The sequence below is a fragment of the Eulemur rufifrons genome, chromosome 15 (genome assembly GCF_041146395.1).
Source record: "Eulemur rufifrons isolate Redbay chromosome 15, OSU_ERuf_1, whole genome shotgun sequence".
Classification (NCBI taxonomy): domain Eukaryota; kingdom Metazoa; phylum Chordata; class Mammalia; order Primates; family Lemuridae; genus Eulemur; species Eulemur rufifrons.
In genome coordinates, this window is record NC_090997.1 from 104713608 (window position 1) to 104735356 (window position 21749).

The 21749-nt window shown below is 42.6% G+C and overlaps 1 protein-coding gene across 2 annotated transcripts in view; it reads left to right on the forward strand.

The window, feature by feature from the left end:
• Window positions 1-17474, forward strand: part of PACRG (parkin coregulated) — a 473831-nt gene extending 456357 nt beyond the window's left edge. The window contains exon 5 of one of the 2 annotated variants that reach the window (XM_069488529.1): window positions 16802-17474. In XM_069488529.1, coding sequence (XP_069344630.1) covers window positions 16802-16962 — 161 coding nt within the window. In that variant the 3' untranslated portion in view covers window positions 16963-17474. The remainder of the gene's footprint in view (window positions 1-16801) is intronic. The other variant, XM_069488528.1, reaches the window with a different exon arrangement.
• Window positions 17475-21749: the final 4275 nt, after the last annotated feature.

The following is a 21749-nucleotide window of genomic DNA, read 5'->3' on the forward strand; positions in this document are numbered from 1 at the left end:
TTCCCAGAGGGTCAATTCAGGGTCTTTGTGCTATGCCCTGAGGCTCTGTGTAGCCCTGGCCTGCGAATCAGAAGGGCTTCCTGCGCAAAGCCGGGGGGGGGGGGGGGGGGGGGGGGGGGGGGGGCGGCACCCCGTAGAGCTCAGGATGGGGGCCCAGCCATCCCATGGGCCTTTCTGGGCAACGCCTTCCTTTCACGCCACAGCCCTGGGGGCATTAGGAGATTTGTGGAAATCCACTTTTGGCAGAATTCCAACTTCACTCTGCAGGAAATACAGACCCCAAAGTATTGCTTCCCCAAATTTTAATTTGCCGTCTTATACCTGTCAGGTTTTTTAAGGAAAATAGGAGAACAAATTGACTCCATTTAGTTCCTTCAAGCAGAAAAACAATTATAATAGGACTTAAAGGAATTTAGCACTTTGAGTAGTTTTATCCACATCAGACTGCTTCTTATACTGGGAATGTTTGGGGCCTAGTTATGTAGTTCTTTGCGGGAGCTATAAACAGTTACCTGACAGACTCAGTACTGGTAACGCGTGCAGCCTGGGACTGTGTTTCACATATTTTATTGTATTGGGTCTTTTGGATAAGGCAATAATAGCTTTTCAATATGAGAAAAACCACTTTAAATGCTTCACTCTGGTTTCTGTAAACAGATTGCTTTTACTTAATTTACAACATTATATTTTCTAAGAGGCTATAACTACATAAAAAGAAGTGAAAAAAGTAAAAGAATTACCCCGGTAATTCCAAACTAAAGATTACATGTACTGAAATATCTATTCAAGTACTGATTTTACCTTCATTTTGAATAGCCACCTATGTCAGGTATCGGTCTGACTTTGTGAGAGCTCAGTGCCTGCCAGAAATTCAAACTCCTTTTGTAATGTTTATTTTTAACTTTAAAATTGGCTCTCAATGTAATATGTAACTTTCTCCCTGATGCAAAGCTCGGTTTCCTTAGGCAAATTGAAATAAGAATATGTAAGGACTTTTCCCCCTATGATTCACTAAAGAAGGGTGGTATAATCATCGCCAGACCTAAAAACAAAATGGACACAACTGTGCTGATCGGGGCTTGGAGGGAACATCAGTACACCCACTGACACGCTCCTCGGACCGGAGGTCACGGCTAAGGTTATTGGCCCGGTTTATGAGGAGGCTCATGTTGCAGCTGTCTGCACCGTCCCCCTAGCCTGAAGATAAATAGCAGACTTCAGTTTCCACTGCTACTGGTCTTTTAACCTTCAATAAGAACAAATGCTCAGCCTCAGCTACATCTACATCCTCCAAGTTTATCTCCCAGGCCCTCCTGAGCCATCCCTTATCCATCTGCCTCCCAACCTTCAGCTCCGGCTTCCTAGAGGTCAAGAGAATCTCAGGCCATTTTCATCTTTTGAGGCTCCTCTTATATTAAAAAATGTAGAAATGCAAACATAAAGTTAAATCAATTGCAATAGAACATGAATGTTTACATTTAACAAATGAGCACTTTTTACACACACACCAAAGTAAATTTGACTTTATGTGTAGCCTCATCTGTAGACAATCCAATTTGAAGATAACTCCCAAAGTCTTGATTTAGGGCCCCTGATAAACCTGAGGGGTAGACCTAATAGTGCCCGTGCTTGCTGATAAGATGTCAGCCCAGTGGTACCCGGGCTTGTCCCTGCACAGGATGGCCAGTGGTGGGCTGCACTCATAGGATATAAATGAAGCTTTCTAGAACTCTAACTCACTATAATGGTTCCTCCTTCTGGCGAGTTAATTAAATTTCTCAATAGAATTGATTGACTCTGCAATTTCCTCTGCATTGCTTAACACAATCCTTCCAAGGCTTCAGTGCTCAGGGTGCCGCCTGGAGGCACTTTGGGCACCCTCAGATGTGCTAGTGACTCTTTAAGATGCCTTCGTGCTATCTGAAATGGTGCTATGGAATCAGTCAAAAAGAAAGGAATGTGGAGCATCTGTACACTTGGAAAATCTAACTCTGGAGAACTTCGGTCCACTTCCTAGCTTCCCAGGATGGTTATATGAGACTGTTTCTTTTATAAAGGCCACCCAATAGATAAATAGGCTAAAGATAAGAATAATTCACTCTCATGAGGGAAAAAGAACCCACACGGCGAAACAGTTCATGGGAAAATGTTAACCCTCCTAGTAATTAGAAAAATGCTAACTAAAGCAACCTTAAAGTAACATTTTGTATGTACTGAAATAGCAAACAACATGTTAATTATAACACCCAATGCTGTGGTAAAACAGGTATGCTCACATGTCGCTGGTAACGTCATAAACTGGCATAACCTTTCCAAACCATCAGTGTGACAGTATATACCAGTAACTACAAAATGCTCATATTCTTCGAAGCGGTAACCTCACTTCTGAGAATCGTTGTGAGCAAACAGTACAACTAAAGAGAAGGACTGTATGCACAAAGATGTTTATTGCATCATTAACAAATCTGTGCAGATCTGGAGGTAGACTTAATGTCTCTCACTAGAGGGGAAGAGCTGAGTAATTTACACTCCTTCCCCTCCACAGCTATCACACAGCAGGTACAAATGATAATCATGCATAGTTGATAGCAATGCTGAAAAAAATGGATACAATAACTTGGTGAAATCATGTCTCTGATGACAGTTTGTTCCAACCTCAAGGCCTTTGCATCTGCTGTTCTGTACGCCCTGTGCTTCCCTGCTGGTTTCTTGCATAGCTGACTTCTCCTCCGCAGTCAGGTCTCAGCCGCAATGTAATTTTCCCAGGGAGACCTTCCTGCCCTCCCTGCGCAGGTGGTCCCTACCAGTCCCTCTCTACCACATGCCCTGATTTCTGTTCCTTCTCACTGTCTGAAATCTTCTTATCTAATGACTGGTGTATCACCTGACTCCTCCCTGCGAAGGTGGACCCCAGCTCCCACTCTGATCCTTTGCTCTACCCTCATCTGCTCAAGCACAGCTGCAAGACTCCAGACTACCCTGACTCCTGAAATTCCCACAATCAGAGCTGCACCTGTGAGCTAAAGGCGTCTATAAAAATACCAACGGACAGCCTAGATACCAGGACCCACCGTCGCATGGCCGATGTTTGAGCCTAACAGCCTGGGTTGTTGATGGGAGCATGTAGGGCACACGGCTCCTCAATGCAGAACATTTCCAAGAGGCTGGAGCTAAATGGATGACTGGCCCGGAGGCTCTGGGCAGTAGAAGGATGATCCCTGAGAGGAGGCCCCTTGGGTGAGGCCAAGAAATCAGCTGAGCTCTCCATCTGGGTCTCCATCAACCTCCTGGGGTTTTCATTGTCCATCTAAGGTGGCAGGTGGCAGACTCGGCAGCAGTGCATGTGCTTTGCGGGGACACTCGCCCCAGTTCACTCAGGGCTCTGAGACTACTCCACAGACACCAGATTTGGAAGCCTGGCCTGGGGCAGGAGCCCTGAGGTCCACTCCTGTCATGAAGGACCTAGGGCCATGGTTCTGAAGAGTCTGGAAAAGGAGGGAGGGTTTCTTTGGGCTCAGAGACCGAAGTGGCAACCCATGCGGAGAAGGTGGTGGATGTGGCGAGTTTAGCAACAGTAAAAAAGCAGGAGGCCCAGTCCCTCAACGACGCCACCCGGTGCTCTTCCCTGCAGGGACGAGACGGGCCAGGAAGCTGCTCCAGTTCTTCTCCCTGCTCCCCACCCTTCCCCCGGCCCCCGACACAGCTCTCTCCTGTGGTCAGCCGCAGGCAAGGGGACAGCCCCCCACCAAACTCAGCTACCTGCCTGATGCAAAATTGGAATTATAACCCATGTATTAAGCTCCAATTAGATATCCTGCCTCAAATACAAATATAAATTATTTTGCAGATATTAAGTCCCATAGGAATACTATAAAATAATGACCTTACTGTGGCTTGAGGCACAAGTGTACATTCCAAAAGAAAATCCACTTCCTCCTGTTGGTTTACTAGGGCTGAATCTCTCACAGTTGACCAGCAATCTAGGGAACTGGCCAATCCTGAACTGTGCTCCTAAAATTAGAAAAATCAGGGCTTTGTGGAGGCAAAAGAGAAATAAACCGGGCTGCTGGCCCTAGATAGCCAAGCCTGAGTGCCGCTTGTGGAACAAGAACCAGTCTTCTCTCCGTTCGTTTAGGCACCAACACATGGAACTGCACCCAGAGGAATAAGTGTAAGCTAAAGCCATAAACTGTTTGCTTATAAAGTCCTGCAACCATGTGTCCTAACCAGAGATGCAAACAAGGTCCAAGGTACCAGTCTAGACCAACAAAATGAGCTACAGCTTAGTAAAGGCACATCCCAAAGCTGAGGGCTCCACGTTCGTGGGGAATCCAGCTCATGACGTACCTGCTCTCTTGCAGGACCTGAGGATAACGGAGCTGCTTTTTCAAAGTGTCGCTCCTTTTGTGAGGCTGTAGAGTGAACCCATTTTATTAAACAACAAAGAAACAAAACACTCCATGGTGTTCTGTAAGGCTAACTTTCTGTCCTATGCCAGAGCAGAGTTAAATTGTGGACAGTCTACTGTTATCTGGGAGCCACGATATAGACATAATAGCAACGTCAGTATAATAATCGTCGAAATTTTTCAACAGCTTGTTAAATTAATAAAAACACAACAGGCATGCTCTCCTTTTTGTCCTCGTGCCTATCCCTACACGTAGGTGTGATTGTGTCTGTTTTAATCCGAGGGAATCAACAGCAGGCCAAGGGCGGGAGCTGGGATGCTCAGTCACTGTGTCCAGCAAGAAGCCGGTGCACTGACCTCCCCACAGCTCCGCACCTGGGGACACTATTGTTTTATTTCCTCGCTGCCATTGTCTGGACTAACCCGCTCTTAAAGTCCTGATTCAGAGGAAAGTAATCGGGTGCACTAAACTGAGGAATTTTAAGAGATAAAAATGTAACTGGCAAATAAACATTCTGTATTCACAAGTCTCAAAAGTCAGCATATTTCACCTATCAGCATTTCCAGCGAGCTTCAGTGTCAATTCTTGTGCAAACACAACTTTGCTGCTACGGCAAATTAAATGGCCACATTTAAATTTCTCCTCCACAGTTTAGATTCCCTCTCTCTCTCTCTCTCTCTCAATATCTTTTTTTTTTTTAACAGTGTGGCCAAAACTTTGATTGGCTTTAGCAAAGCCCTAAACGTTGGTAAAAATGTTGTTAGTCCAGCTCAAGCATTTTCAGGCTGTTTTCTGCATTTGTACACTCGGTGGCAAAGTGGATGTCTCTCGCCACATATAACTTGCCAGTGTAGAAGCTGATAAAAGTTGATAATAGAGCTTCAAAAGATATTTTGAGGTTATGTTAAACTGAGACAGTTGTAAAAGGCTTGAAGGGTTTAACTCTGTCACTTTTATAGCAGTTAAGTCAGTTCAGCACAGCAGATTGCTTTGATTTGTTCATTAGATACATTATTTTTTGTATTAATTGAGCTCATTTGATGAGAAATATTACCACTCTGTAAAATTTCCAGCTAATGGCTTGGAAATCTATTTGAATTTTGTATCCATTAATTCATTTTAGAATTTTCAAAGAGTAGATACTTTAGGCAAGCTGAGCTATATCTCAGATAACCGGGTAAGCATCTGATCTTCAGAAATGATATGGCGGTGCAAGATGTTCCTTCACTGTGAGCACCATGTGGGAGTTTACCTATTTATGTTTCCCAATAGAACAAAGAGTACATCAAGACCATGAAAGTCTTTTACTTGGTGGCTCTGTGCCCTGCGTGCAGGCCAGTCATCTAAAATGATTTAACCATACTTTGCTATTAATACAATGGTGAGAGCCAGGATGGACACAGAAAGCCTTCCGAGTTCATTATATAGATGCGAGTTCTAACAAACATCACTTGGGAAATGCATTTCCCCATAATTTACTGGGTTTGCTGATAACACTTGTTAGAAATCTCAGATTTCTTTTTTCATTTTTGTGCCTCAATTACAGAAAAAAAAAAATCAGAGCTGAAAATGGGTTTTATCTGGTATCATTAATGTTTCCTGGAAATGGAAAAGTGTGATAGCAGCTGCCAGTGTGGCTTTGGTGTAGAAGTGGTTACAATTATTTCCAGTAGTTTTGCATCAGTCCTGAAAGCAGCAATCAGTGGTTCCTTCCCAATCAAAATCACTTATTTAGTTGTTTCTTGAGCTGGTTGAAAATTACCATGCAGCTATATAAGAGATTATATGAAACAAAATCTAGATGTTAAGTGAAAGCACTATACAAATCCAACATCTTCTTCATCTTGGAGCAAAGGCTGCTGATAAAGTACATGGGGTAATCTGATTTTGCACTTTGGAAAATGAAAGTGTTTTCGTCTCAAATTTAAGGGGGATCCTGCTAAGCCGCCCGTCATGTCAAGGAGGACGTTGAAGAAGAGCTGAAGCTGTCTGACCATGGAGACCCTCCATGTGCTGGAATGCACTTCCTCAGACCTTTTCATATTCACATAAATGCTATTTCCGGGAATAGCGGCTTACAAATATGTGAATAGTAAATAAAGAATTAGAATTAGGCATGTGGTGGACTCTACATTTCTCATACAATTTATTTAGAGCTGAATTTGCTTATATCAGTATCTGGATTCGGTAAACCCACAACGTAGCGATTGATTCATTCTTTCATTCAGTCATTTTACAAGTGTTCAATTTGCATTTGGTGTCCACGTATGGGGTTTATAATGCAATTGGCATGATCCTGTCCTCCAAGAGGTGGTAAAATACGGAAGAGCTAAGTAAACATGAAACCCCGGCTGAGGGTTTTAGAGTAGCAGGCAAGTAAGGCGGGGAGGGGATTACAGACCACTGCTCTAGGAATTCAAAAGGAAGAAAGATGATATGGGGTCAGATTCGCAGAAGAAGTCAATCTAAAACTAGCCTTGAACAAAGGTAAGCTTGGACTTACCAGGAGGAAGAGGGGAGCAGATTGCTATGGGGAATTTTAAAGGCATGAAGGAAAATTGCACTGGGGAGAGTAAGCAATCCAGTCTGCGTGGAGCAGGAGGTCTTATTGGGAAGCAGAAAAGGTAAGATTGGCTTCATTGGGGAGGTCAGATTGCAGAGGGCCCAGGTGACCGGGAATTTGAATTTGACCCATCATGCAACACAGAAACTGTGCTTATTAATTAGAAAAGAAAGTGACTAGGAAAATGAATCTCCAGGGCAAATTAGGAAGAGGAGAGTTTGAAGATGGAAAGACCAAATAGACTATTAGCTTTCACCCAGGGTGAACTAGAGTAGCAGCCGCAGAACTGGGTTTATTAAATGGATCCGCCACGCCCTACACAACAGCAAAAGGAATGATGTCAACAAGGATTCAAAGACAACATCTAATCTTTGAAGCCCAGATACAGAGCCTGGTGAAGTCAGCACTTACCCAGCAGGGGAGATCTGAGGGCCTCCATACAATGTTAGAGTCCATCAAGTACTAGTTGAGAATCGTAAGACACAATTTCCTGCAGGAAAATCAGAGACCCCTCCTAGTTTTTGCAGAGGATGGGAACCTTGAACCTTGAAACTTCCCCAACACCTGTGGCTTGAATTTAGCTTTTGTGTTTGTTTTTTAAGGCTATAGAAAGACCATTAGGATACTCACACGATTCCTACTTTTTACCTTCTCACCCTATTCCTGCAAAACTGCTGTTACAGTTCTCCCAATGCCTCTGGCCAGACAGGACTGGGCGTCCCTTCACTGAGTAGCAACGATATCCCTGGACAGTCGCTCTCGGGCTGATTGTCTATCTCATATACATTAAAGCCCTATAACTTCTTCACCTGTAAGACTGTATAAGTAACACCTACCAGATCTAAAAATAAATCATAACAAATGCTTATAAAGTTGGGAAGGATGAAATATGAAATTAATCCTAGAATTTCCCCATATAGACCAGGTATCTGTGGCACTGAAAGAAAAGTCCTTGAAATCATTCTGCCTTGATTTGTCTGTGAATGATGTTATTAATATTTTAAGGACTTGTAATGAAGTAAAGACAGAAAAATAGTCCATACCATAAAAACGAGGCTACAATGAGCAATTGACTAGCCTGGGAAGCACCCCTTGATTGGCTGTAGTGAGTACAGTATCTCCCCAACATTTAGGCACCTGGCACCTCTCTGCTGCTATTTTTCTCCTACAGGGCTAAACTTCTGTACGTAGAGAGGTGAATGTTCCGCTACCTCATACACTCCGTGTGATGACATGGGACGCTCTCATCTCTCTTTCTGAACCTTCCCACCATCCTTCTTCTAGTACGTTAGCAGATTCTACCTCAATTTATCTTTTTCAGGATCCCAGTATCACTTATCGCTTGTATCACTTTACTAAGTTACCTCTTAAAACCTCAATTTGCTGTAATTGTAGTATGTAGTTTATAGGGCTGTTCTTGGTTTTAAATGACCTAATCCGTGTTAATGACATTTTGTTGTTGTTACTCCATCAGGAGATAAGACAGCAGGGAATAGATTTAACACAGACACCCTGGACTTAGAACTCTCTGCTCCTTTCTTGATGCCGTCTGCTCACTGAATCATGCTGGCCAATGAGAAAAGAGATAAGCTGTCACTTCACAAGCTTGAATTCAGCTAATTCAATGATGACAGAATCTGTTGTTATAGTTATCCTGGAGAGGGATATATTGGTGAGCCCACCTATTTTTCTCAGTATAACTTCCAGGTCAAAATAGTCATTAATAAAAGAAGCCCCTTACTTGGCTTTTTGTAGTCCAAATCATTGTCAATTGGGTATGCAAAATAAAAATCAGCCCATACATTTGGTCTTTATTCTAAAGAATCAAAAGCTCTATAGATTTATTGCAATAGCAAAATGGAACATTTTGTACTGTGTCAACAAATAATTTGAGTTTTTGACAGTGTTCTCTTTCTTAACTAGAATTCATTATACATGTGGTCTTTTTAGATTTTTTTAGAACTTGATTTGAAAGCTGATTTTGATGCTTATGAGATTTGTGACTTACTTTGAAGAATTACATAGTTGCTTTGTGATCATCTTTTCAGTTGAAATACAAGGCATCCATCGAATAACCATCATTTCCAAACACTCCTTCCAAAGTTATGGTGTGATATTATTAAAAGCAATGGTAGGATGAGTAGGAACCAGAGATCATCCAAAGTTCAGTCCTTTCTTTATACAGAGGCAGTAACTGAGATTCAGAGAAATTAAGTAATCTACCCATAGTTAAATATCTAGTAAATAATTGAACATTATAGCTACTAATTATTGAAAAATTATATGCGAGGTTATTTGCCTTGAAGTCCAGTATTCTTTCTTCTGTACCAATATAATCCAATTATTAATTTCATAGCGTAATTAATCTACTTTGCAGTTGGAAAATGACAATTGTTTAGAAATTGTCATTGTCTATTTGAGGGAAATTTAGATGTTGAATTGACAATTGGGGCAAGATCCATGATATCTTCCGTTTCACATGTGATCAAGGACCTCATTCCAAAGATGAAACCGTTTTCTTGAGCTTTCGGAAATATGATGGCTTAGTAGCCTCTTGCTTTAGTGACCCAGCTTCAGTGTCAAGAAGAGAGGAAGAGAGCGAGACATCCAGCTGGGATTCGAGCACTTGCTTCAAAGCTTTTATCTTCAGAGGAAAGAAATCTTGTGAATTTCATTAATGTCAATAAGATCTGAGAAGAATTAAAGTATTTAAGCCCTTGGGCATCTCTAGCATGCCAGATGCTGTGGTTATTATAAGTTTTGGGTTGCAAAACCATTGCAACTTTGATTCACACACACCCATGAACCAAGACTTTGGAAATACCCATTGTAAGGTCATACTTGAGGGTATGTGAGAAACCTTCAGGTTCCAAGAGGCTATGAAGTCAGCCACGGAAGCAGTGGCTAAGGACAACCCAGAATTCCCAGTGGGGTGACACATGGTATGGTTAAAGGGAAAAAAAGATCAGTCCCCTCAAAGTATTAATAATACAGCAAAGCTTAAAAAAGAAGGTGAAACACAGTGTTTCTTTAGGATTCTAAAAGCAGATGACATCACTTCTCCCCAAAAGGCTCTCCTCCTACTCAATATAGAAAATGAATTTGTTCCTAGATTTTTTTTCCCCTCTCTTTCCATTCTTCTCCATTCCCTCATCTCCAGAAAAGATTGAGCTGGAATTCATAGTTGTTTCTCCTATAATTGTCCAAATTTATGGAAGAAAACTCTTTATTCCAAAACAGGTAAAACTATGTCTATAAAGTAAATTGAATCCAAGCTAACTCCAAATAGATATTTCTGGCAAAACAAATGGTGACAATTTGATCTAGGTATTAAAACTGTAACTGTCTTAAAAGATAAAATATATCTGTGTCCTTTTTTTTTCCTCCTTTCTTAATTTAGATTAAAAAGCAAAAACTCAAAAACAACCATTTCTAAACTCATAAACATTATGCATTATTTTTAGTGACATCTTTTTTTCCAAATATCTTTTGAATAAATTTATTTTGCTAAATTTCAGTTTTATGTCACTAAAACTGATATTTCTGCTTAAAACCCAGTAAGTGCAATGAGGGGATTGTTTTGGTCATCTTAATCTTCTAACTGCTAAATCCACTGAACACACACACACAAAAATGCATTCAGAATCATCCAACAGAAAATCTGTGATGGGTTATTTCACCAAGAAACATTTTATAATAATAATACATGCAGTAGGTTCCAGCTGCACATACCTGCCAAGACCTGAACCCAGGCCCCCCGGGCTCACTTTTTCTCCGCACAGCGGATGACGTCACTGCTACCCAGTCAGAAGGAAGGCAGCTTTAGCTGGGACTGATGCCATCACAAGTTACAGGTCTTGACAGGTAAAAAAATCCTTTAACTTGAACTTTAGAGCTCTTGAAATTTGTTAAGTTCAGCATCTGAGAATCCAAAACATGCCCTTTCTGGTCCTGTAAGAAACTGTTTGATTTCTTGTCAGCGTTTTTTAAAATTCTGTTCAGTGCTGCCTCAGTGAGATCACCTAGTCCCAATGGGGAATGGCACGGCCAAGGTGCTCTCTGCAGTTCACTCCGTGCTGACGAGTGCTCTGATACTGCGAGCAGCCTCCGTCTGGACTCACATTCAAATACTGTGTGTGCAACACACACTCCACACAAATGGCCAGCGAAACGGTAGCAGACCAAAGGAGGTGTAGCCAAACCGTGATGCCTCGTAGCTATTTAATTCAAAGCCTTGGTCTTATGACTGCCATTCCTAAGTGTGCTGGAGGATCCGTCTGCCTGAGTCAGTGTCCAGCGATGCCTGCGGCCAAGGTGAAGGTTGTTCTGTCAGGTTAATCACCATTTATTTGTTCAGACAAATAAATGTAAATATTTGTTAATTTCTACATTGAAGTGCTATTGTGTATGTAAGAGGTAACACGAACCATTTTTGTTACTGAGCACAGTGAGTTACATCATAAAATTAAAGTTTCTAAAAGTTGGTGTTTATCGTGAAGAAAGATTGGTAATGACAGCTGGAACATCATTTGAGTCATCTCTTATCATTTCCTGATTCACTCAGGTGGCTTTTAATGGCATTTCCCAAGTGGTATTTGCTTCAAGAATGTTTGGTACACTGACTTCTAAAAGCCTCCAACTCTTCAGCAATCTCAGGAATGGGAGGTGGAGCTGGGGCTGGTGCTTTTCCTCCTGGGGACCAAAGGCTCTGCCTCCCCATTATGTGATCCTGTTCTTCCCTTGGAGAGGGAGGCACTGTTGCTTCAGCCGGGACATTTTCACAGTTGACAGAAGTGCTTCTTTCCTGAAATCGTGCCTATTTATTTTCTTAGTCATTACCAGAAAGTATAGGTAGGTTTCAGAAATGATTTCATCTGTTTGGTATCAAATGCAGAACACTTCAGGCACACTGAGTAAGCAATCTGGAGCAAGCATTTATTTGTTTTATTTTTCTGATGCTTTGAATAAGGTTTTCATTTCCATATAACTCCTTTGTGTGTTGCTGTTCACATAAGAACTGCTATGCATTTCCTATTTAAGAGTATTTTCCCAAAACGCATAAGAGCGAGAAAAATTCAAATTTGAATCAAACTCTCCTTGAGCCTCCCAGTGGCCACATACACATTCACTTACTGCTTTTCATGTCTCTGAGATAAGAAAATTTAGCGTCTGGCTAAAACAAATGCACCAGAATTCTCTCAAGACACAAGGCTCAGTGGCGAGCAAAGCACCAAGGGAGACACATAGCAGGTGAGGCTCCGTAAGGCATAGGGGACTTGAGCCCACAACTTTTTCCATGGAGGGTACAAGCGATCATTATATTTTATAGGGAGGGAAGCTAGTTGGGCTTCCTCAACTAGACAGTAAGCTCCGCCTAAAGGCAAGAGCCTTTTTTTCTCGTACTGCATTATCCTGTAGTGCCTAGCAGAGTGCTCGGCCTGCAGAGAGAACATCGTGCCGTCATAGCGGCAGCTGTGGCCAGCACTGAGGACGTTCTTTAGCATGGAGAGGCAGACCCCAGCACTGGGAAGACCTTGCTCTGGCCACCAAAACTGCCCTTCCTTTCTAGCTTTGCTTCCTTTGCCTTTGATGTTTTTTTTGTTTCTTTTTCCTGCAATAGTGGTAACTAAAGAAAGAAAAGGAATGAAGTTTCCACACAGTCTAGAAATTGAAACCATGGTGAGAAAATATTTCATCAAAATCCTACGTGATCCAAGTCTGCTGATGGCCCGTATCCACTGAGCGGCAGATATCTGTGTGAAATGTAAATGTGTCGTGTGTAACTCTCCTTACCAGTGGCCCTCGGTGACAAAGTGTGTGATAGTCACTTCACAGTCACAGTCTGAGTTCATGCACCAGGAGGATGCCATTGCTGGACAAGAGACCGGGATGTACATATACACCCCATTTGTTTGACCAAAATGGCACCCAGAAAGAGAAGGCATCCAGGTTAGGACAGTTGAAAAAGGTTTAGATAGAAAAAGAGTGTGCACATTTTTAACGCTTAAACTAATTGCTTACATAATCAAAGAAAATTCCGCATTTAGAGTAATAAATACACTTAAAATAATTCTTAACCAGGAACAACTTTTAGGCAATAGTTGCATGCCTCCTGAATGTAAGAATCTCTAAGAACAGGAACTAAATCCCTTGTTCTGCTCTGCTTGCATATTATCCTTCTAGAAGCATAAAGTCTGGTTTAAACCATTGCTATAGTTCTGTCTGTTTGGTTATAAATAAAACATATCTTGTCCATCATCAATGTATATTTCTAGCTGCTGGACATAAAATACCCTCCTAGCTTCCTAAATCGAAACGTCATCTTCCTAATGAGAATTGACACTCATAAACAACCATATGGGTTTTTTTTTTAAGTGTCCTGTTCTCACAAACATTTTCCAATGGCATCGTATGTATTTCAAATGGTGAGCTCCAACTAATCACCTCAATTTCAGGTAGTCAGAGAAACTGACAATATAGCAGTTTTGAAAGGGAGATCACATTACTCACGGGCTTTTTAACATAGTTTGACACTAAACTGTGCAGTGTCATTACAGCATGCAAAGTAAGGGATGTGCTCCTTTTTTGGCCTTTTTAATGCCCAAATGATACATATTCTGCAAACACAAAATATTCCAACTCCAACTCACTTTTTGAATAAGCAACTTCTATTCTGTTCTGTTCTCTAATCATTTGGGTTTATACCCTGTTGAAAAACAAAAAAGCTACATAGTTTACTTACTCCTACAGTTAAATATTTTCTAAAAAGTAAGAATATGAAATACAGTGTTGCTTGTCATTGTTGCTTTCTGGAAGGCAGTGGGAAAAGGGTGTGTTAAGCTTTCCATTGTGTGCAGACTTCCCAAACCCCCTCTGCCTCCAGCAGGAAAATATGTCTGTCCCGTGGCCTATTCAGTTCTTGACCTTTTGACTAATATGCCAACAAAAGGCACCATTTATGAGTGATTGATATATGTATCTTTGTCCATAAGGAACTTGATCAAAGCTGTCACAGCTCAACATCATCACCAATTATATTTTCCATGTGCCCTCCAGGGGGGTTACTGGATGGGCTCGGCCGTTCCTATGCCAACACAGGTCATTCCACATCCTCCCTACGGCCACCTCTTCCTCGACCAGGAGGAGTTTACCAGCAATGTTATTTGGGGGGAAGAGACATACGGAGATAGCCAGACATTGATGGGACATCCGCACCTGCTTTGATTGGAATCTGGGGAAGCTGAAGTTCTTCCAAATAGACACGCTCTCTGTTATGGACATGCCTTGTCACGCTGTGCTCTCCCGCCTGCCCCTTTGTCTGACTCCTCGCTGCTTTTTGTCCTGCCACCCTTTGGACTTTCTTCCTTAACATCTTTTCTTTGCACAGGTAACAAATATCAACAACCCCTTCTCCCAAGCTCAAGCTTCCTCCTCTTCCTCTCTAACTCAACTCAAAGACCTCCCCATCTCAGAAAGTTCCCGGAAGTGGAGCCAGTGGCTGTTCCTGAGCGCACCCTTGCTTATCAGACCACATGCGAATCTTAAAACAGAATAGAAAGTCTGTTTACTTTAAATGTGTATTTGTTTACATTTCTGTTTTTGAAAAGTTTATCTTTGGCTGATTCCTGTAATCCTAGCACTCTGGGAGGCCGAGGAGGGAGGATCCCTTGGGGTCAGGAGGCCATCCTGAGCAAGAGTGAGACCCTGTCTCTACTAAAAATAGAAAAAATTAGCCATGCCTTGTGATGCAAGCCTGTAGATCCAACTGCTTGGGAAGCTGAGGCAGGAGGATCGCTTGAGCCCAGGAGTTTGAGGTTGCTGTGAGCTAGGCTGACACCACTGCACTCTAGCCCCGGTGACAGAGTGAGACTCTGCGTCAAAAAAAAAAAAAAAAGAAGAAGAAAGAAAGAAAAGTTTATCTTTGTTGTTTTGCTCAAAGACAATAGAGCAAGAACACTTTTATTCAAAAATCTTATCTCTTGTTTGTTCTACATATTGTTTCTCTCCATATATATAATATGTTCTATACATAATGTTCTCTATATTTGGATATTTTGTATGATCAAATACTCTGTAAATCAAACTTTGAATTAACTTAAATCTAGGTTTCCACGTGATAGCAGAAAGGCATCCACTATGAGAAAGGAAAAAACCACCTAATTGCAATGGCCATTTCTGAACCATTTTAAGTTCGTCTGTCATGAAAAATGATATACAATTTTTTCACAACCGTTGTGACTCACAATCTGTTTCTTTTTCTGAAAATTAGTAATATTTGTGCCTGCCTTCCCCCGCACCAAAAGAAACTAAACAGGATGACAATTCATTTTCTCTATATTGTAGAAGACAGTGAAATTTATCTAATAAGTTTCTGGAAAAACCAAGCAAAAGGACTGCCTACCTATGCTGTGTAGTGTTGTGATTGTTATATTTATTCTGGTCCGAACCATTACCCAATCTTTTTAAAATGTCCCAAATAACTGAGGATAATAGGTTTGAAATACCATTCTTCCTTCCACGATTTTCACATTCAAACAAGATAAACAGTGTGGGGCTATATTTGAAATATGAATGAAATAAATCCTTTCTCCGGTGAAATCACATTTTGAGTTGCACTGGAGTCCCTGCCCTGAGCTCCTTTGGGCCCGAGCTCGCATTCTCCTCCTACTGGGCCCCCCGCAGGGCGCCTTGCCCACTTTCCTCCCTTCCCTCACAGATAAGACAGGCAATGCAGCTACTTTGCAGAGGCACAATAATGACTTGCTTATTTCGAGACTAAGTGCCATTGTAGCCCTTGGAAAGCTGAGAGTGGAATGCAACAGAAAGCGTATAATGACTCTCATTAGAGGAAAAAAATGTGGAATTTCTATAGTCTGGATTGAAGCTAAGGGGCTCGCTCCATTTTTGTCAGACTCCTACACCCTTGGTAATTCCTTCAGACATCTCACATTTGGGTGTATCAGATATCTCTTATCTAAATGATTTGATATTGAGTTTGTGGCACAGAGTAGAGGACCTTGGATGCAAGTCCTCAGGGCCTTCAAAGGCCATCCCTAGGAGTCCCTTCCCTCTAAGTATGTGAGAGGCAGCTGTAGCTGTCACTTCTAGGTGGGGGCTGGGCTTCAGTTGGGAACACCAGGCACCCCACTGTGGCTCCACCCTGTACTTGGAGATTCCAAAACTAGCAACAGCACAAACTCCCTGTGAAACCCTAATAACTGTCATCCAGACATTCAGTGATCATTCAGGAGTAGCCATGGCAGGAAAAGCGGTTTCTCCCTGTCCCACCTGCATCTGGAAAGATCAAAATAATTTCAGGTAACTGAACACTTGGGTCACTAGAGTTTACCGGGTATGCAAAAGCAGTGAAGACGCAGGGGTGGGCTGCGCCTCTGATTCCCAAGTACGTCCAGTTTAACTCACACAGGGCCAACAACCGGATCTGGCCATAGGCCGTTCCTTCTAGGTATGTCATGCTGTGACTTCGGAAAACTCAAGGCCCAAGAAAACACTTTGTACGTAATGGTCACATGGAGAAAGAGAGTCCCTGACTTATAAGCCGTCTGCTACCTGTGACTAGCTCACTTTTGTTTACTCTGTCATTTCTTTATTTTAGATTAATTTTCATCAGCTCCAATCTGGGACATGGTGTTTTTGTATAGCTGTCACCATCACCACTCTTTATTTAAACTCTGCAAGATCATGTAGAAATGTTGAGTGTGTGTGTCTCCTAATAAGCATTCAGAGAAAATGCCTAGCCTGATATGTAGGGCTTTTTCTGGAAACTGCAAAGAAATAACTGGCCTCTTTGTGTGTTTGCATGCACCAGTTAACTCCGGAGACGGCATCGACTACAGCCAGCAGAAGAGGGAGAACATCGGTGACTTGATCCAGGAGACGCTGGAGGCCTTTGAGCGCTATGGAGGAGAAGACGCCTTCATCAACATTAAGTACATGGTCCCAACCTATGAGTCGTGCTTGCTAAACTAACGGTGGGAGCAGCCTGGATGCGAGGAAGGCTTCCCTTGGTGTTGTGATCATCTGTCTCTGCTGCTTTTAGCATCTCATTCCTTGTGACTTCTACAGCTTTCTTTTCTACAGCTGCTAAAATAGTGGCTTATGGGCCATTGGGCTGTTAGCCCTATTGAGAACGAGGCTTTCCAATACATAAATAGTGCCTGTTTCTTAGATTACAATAGTGTACTGTGCTTATTTGTTCTACAAGAAGAATTGCTTCTTTATCCAGCTCTGACAGAAGCAGGAGTCCGAGTTAAACCTTCAGTTGTATAGACAATAAAACTATAATTTTCATACGCAATTCAGCAATTGCTGTTCTGTGTCTGCCTGCCCTGAGGGTGATGTCAGAGGTTGTAAGGGAAGAGTTTATGCTGACTGCTTAATAGGTGTTTTTCATGGAAGAGAAGAGAAGCATCAGTTCAGCAGTGACTCTCTAGCAGCTGTGTGCTTTGACATTCAATAAAATTGTTGAATCTATATTCCAATTACTGCAGGAAATTTTTACAGCCAGTGATAACATCAGCTACAATCGTGACTAATGTTTCTAGCCTACTAGCGATCTGGGTTTCAGGGGTTTTTCAGTTTATATTTGGCTGCAGGTGGGGGAAGCCTGGGGAGAGGCTGGGGTCTGGGTTTGGGTGTGAAATGTAACTTTGCAGACATGGTAAAAAAAAAAAAAAAGCTATCTTGAATCCCTGTCGCTCCATCTTACTACGTTGCATCTCAGGACCCGAGGCGTTATGGACAAGATAATACCCCGCACTGTGTTCGAGGCTTTTAATCATTTCTGGAAATGACTTATATGCATCTTAATGATTACCCCTTGAAACAAATAAAAAATTTTCCTTGGCAAATCTTCTCCTTTTTCGCCTGCTCCCACTAGTAGGATGAGTTCCTAGCACCATTCAGGGGGTTTGATGGCAGTAGGTTGGAATTTTAGTGAGACAAAGAAGAGACAAAAGACACACTTTTCCATTCAGCTAAAAAAGAAAAAAGGCACCTGAAGAGAAGACCAACTGTAACAGAATCAGCCTTGGACAATGGCTTTTCAGCTTGTCAGAAGGGGAGCTCTGGGCATTTGAAACTCAGCCCAGAAAACTAAGATGGAGCGCGCTGACTTTGCACGCCCGAGAAATGCTCGAACAGCCCAGGAACGCGTAGCCTAAAGTATCTCATTTCTGTAGCAAAGTGTAATTTCTGAATAAAAGTGAAGAAATGAAATGTGTTCCTCCATGCACTCAGTGTTGGCCTCGAGATTATTGTCACTAATTATCTAAGACACAAGTTTCCAAAGGCAAACACCGATTTCGAAAACCAGTTCATTGTTCATTTCCCCAAGTTACCGACTCAGCATGTGAAATCTAGCCTCTGAGTAGCTAGCCCCTTGTTTCTGTAAGCACTTTCTAGGGTAAAGGGAGATGCATGATTGGGTAAGACAAATTGACTCTCACATGTAATAGTTGGTGAAGACACTGCTAGAAATAGACATCGACAGATTAAGGCAGTTTTTTCTCCAAATTATAATGCTCAGTTGCATCCATCAGCTGATGTCTGGCTTTCGTGATATGATTGGAGGGGACACCAAAGTCCAGGATATTATTAATTAGAAAGACCAGGACTAGTTGGTGCCTTCAAAGGTTTGCGCTGGAATGGCTCCTACCTGGCTCTGTTCAGACACACGGAGCAGGCCTGGCCTCTCCCTCCCCATCACGGTGGTGAGCACTGCCTGGTATAGGAGCAGGAAGACACGGCTGCTTACCCAAGAGCCCTAAATTAGGCTTGGAATCAAAACATCAGGCTTCATTTCCCAGCTCTGTCACTTATTAGCTATGCTGCCTTGGGCGAGTTATTTAACCTCTCTGAGCCTCAGGTTTCCTCGGCTGTAAAGTGATGACCTCCACCTGCAGGAAAGCCGTAAGCGTTAGAGTAATTTAAAGTCCTAATGTAGTTTCTGATACCCAAACTTTTATTTCAGAGAGAAACACCATATGAAGGATGACTAGTTTCTACCCCGGCAGAGCGATATATATTTGAAAACTCCTCAGACAATACGGCACTTCCTACATGGCGATTGTGAGTTCTTTGTAAAAGGGAGATAATTTTGCAAACACCCAAAATAACTATATAGATAATGCCATGTTTTCTGGAGATTAAAAAACAAAACAAAACCCCAAAGCCCACATCCTCGTTCGACTAGTATAGAATTAGGAACAGCTGCTTTCTCTGACTGTCAGTAGCCAGGTCTGCCTTCCACGCCTCCCAGATAATCTCTGATTCACTCAGCCGAGGGGGAAATGTCAGCAGGTTCAGGCCTCGGAGTGAGACAGCGGCTTCTTTCCCCTGCTACATTGATACATTGAAACTTCGCTTCAAAGATATCTAAAGGAAGGAAATGATGAAAAAGTGGAAAATAGTGAGTACTGGTATATTAGACAGGGGTTTGGTTTCTTTGTCTGTCTGCTTATGAGTGTTATACTTGATGACCCCGTTCAGGTGTCGCAGTTAGTTAAGGGAGGCATCGAATGAACCCCGGACGGCAGAGTCAGAGGACCCGGTGGGAACAGTGGGCCTGTTAGGAGCTTCACAGCCTGGAGACAGTCACTTAACTTTCCTCACCTGCAGGATAGCCTCTGCTTCCCAGGGTCGCTGCAATGACGCAGTGGTAGCTACGGTGACACAGTGGTTATGGCACAGAAGTGGGAACCGAGCAGATCTGGGCTTGAAGTCCTTTCAGACCACCACTGAGTGTCTGTCTTGTAACCTTGGGCAAGTTATATAATCTCTCTAAAACCCAAATCTCTCATGTAAAAATGGGCTCAATAATGTCTACCTTGTGGGTTTGTTACAAGCATCCCGTGAATGCAGGTTTGTAAAGGGCTTGGCGGGTCCCCAGCTAGGTACACGGGCACGTGAGAGCATGTTCCTGTGGAAGCCGCTAGCCTATCGCCTGGGCGAGCAGCTGCTCCGGCCATGTGTGGTCCCTGGGGAGGGCCTGGCTCTAACCATGCCCGATGAGACCCTCGGGGGCCAGAGGCAGGAGGTGGGGATGTCTCTGGCCCTCCGCAGAGCTGTGGGTTGTGGTTACAACACAGGCCCAGGTGAGAAAGATGCCAGGACTTGCACAGCCCCCGGCGCTCTGGAAGTCACCCCTGTGGGCGCAGCACACTCTCCTCCATGATATGGGCGTCCACTGCCACAGCACCCGAGAAACGTGAAGTTCAAAAACTGTGACATGGCTGCGTGCTTGGAAGGTATTTTCAAAATGGAAGATTTCTCAAACCAATGCTTAAGTCCTTCTGGGGTTTACCTACATGAGACATCTAGAGAAGTTTTAGTGTAGGTTGTGGGAAATCTCAGAGTGCTAATTTAGAGACACTAAAACGAAGTAATTTCAGTCTGTTTCAGCACCCAAAGCATTTCATCCTTCTTTGGGCTATTTTGAGATGTTTATCACTAGCCTTTGCAAGCAAAAGTTGGGAAGCTCCAAGACTGATCTTATTTTAAGGAAGTAATATACCTGGAAAAGTACCCCAGTACCAAAGTACCATGAACATTTTTCTAAATATAAATGTCTACTCTCTGATAGATTTAAAACGGAGTCAGAAAACCTCAAATGTTTTTAAACAATTCCTTCTATGAAAGCTTCCCTTTTCCAGAAATGTACCTGTTGATCAAAGTTTGTCCAAAAGGTGACACGTCCAGATCTAAGGAACCTTTGCTTCCAGCAAAATAAAACTGACTTTTACCAAGTTCCAATTCGTACCAAGTCAGTTCGTGTCTATTAAAATATTCAGGCCCGGGAAGGATCCCAGCATCGCAGCCTGTCGGTCAGCAGTGTCTGAGTCCTACAGAGGTAACCAGGGCAGTCGGTGCCCTCCGGCCACACCGTGTCCACGCAGGTGTCCCATTGGGGGTCCCGCTTGGGGGCTCACACCACACCGTGTTCTTTTCAAGACTGGGAAAGAAGGGTTTTCCCAAGCCCAACCAACCTCATTTCTTCTAAAATAACATATCTGAAGTGAGTTAAACTTTCTGGTTGCCTCTTGTGCACTAGATTCATTTCTTTTCTCTGTTAGGGACCCTGAAAGATAAAGTATCCCTGTGTTCTGAAAGGAAAGGCCATTTTGAGACGGGCACTCTACCATGGCTGTTTGAAACCGTGATGTCTTCATACACAAAAGAACTATAAGCATCCTCTCTGCCCTGCAGTGGAAAAAAATAACACAAGTATACTTGGCTTAATCAAGAGCACTTTCCAACAGGAAAGTACATATTGGTGTTGAATCTGATTCTAAAAATATCTCCCATCATTTTTGTCTCTTTTGCAGTCTTAAATGTGTGAATGCATACAAGCCGAATGGAAATCCAAAGCACAAGTCCGACTTTGTTTCTGAGAAACTGTAACTGACAATAGTTTGCCCTCCAGTGCAAGTGCTGGTGATGATATTGAAGAAGAATGCAGTAGCTCTAGAATGAAGTCTATAAGACCCCTCTCTGATCTCCTCTGTAAGGAATGATTCTATTATTTTTGCTCACTTAATCTTATCCAATTTTATGTCTCATAACTGATGTGGCTTGGTTCTTCATCCAAGTTATTTGACAATTACCCGGTTCTCCTCTTAGAAGCTAATGACATGGACAGATATGTGGTGGGAACTGCCCTTTGCGTAGCGATTGATTTGCATTTCTCTGTTTCAGGGGTCAGCTCGTGCCTTCCCCAGCGGGAATATTTGTAAGGTACTTGGATTCTTTATTCAGTT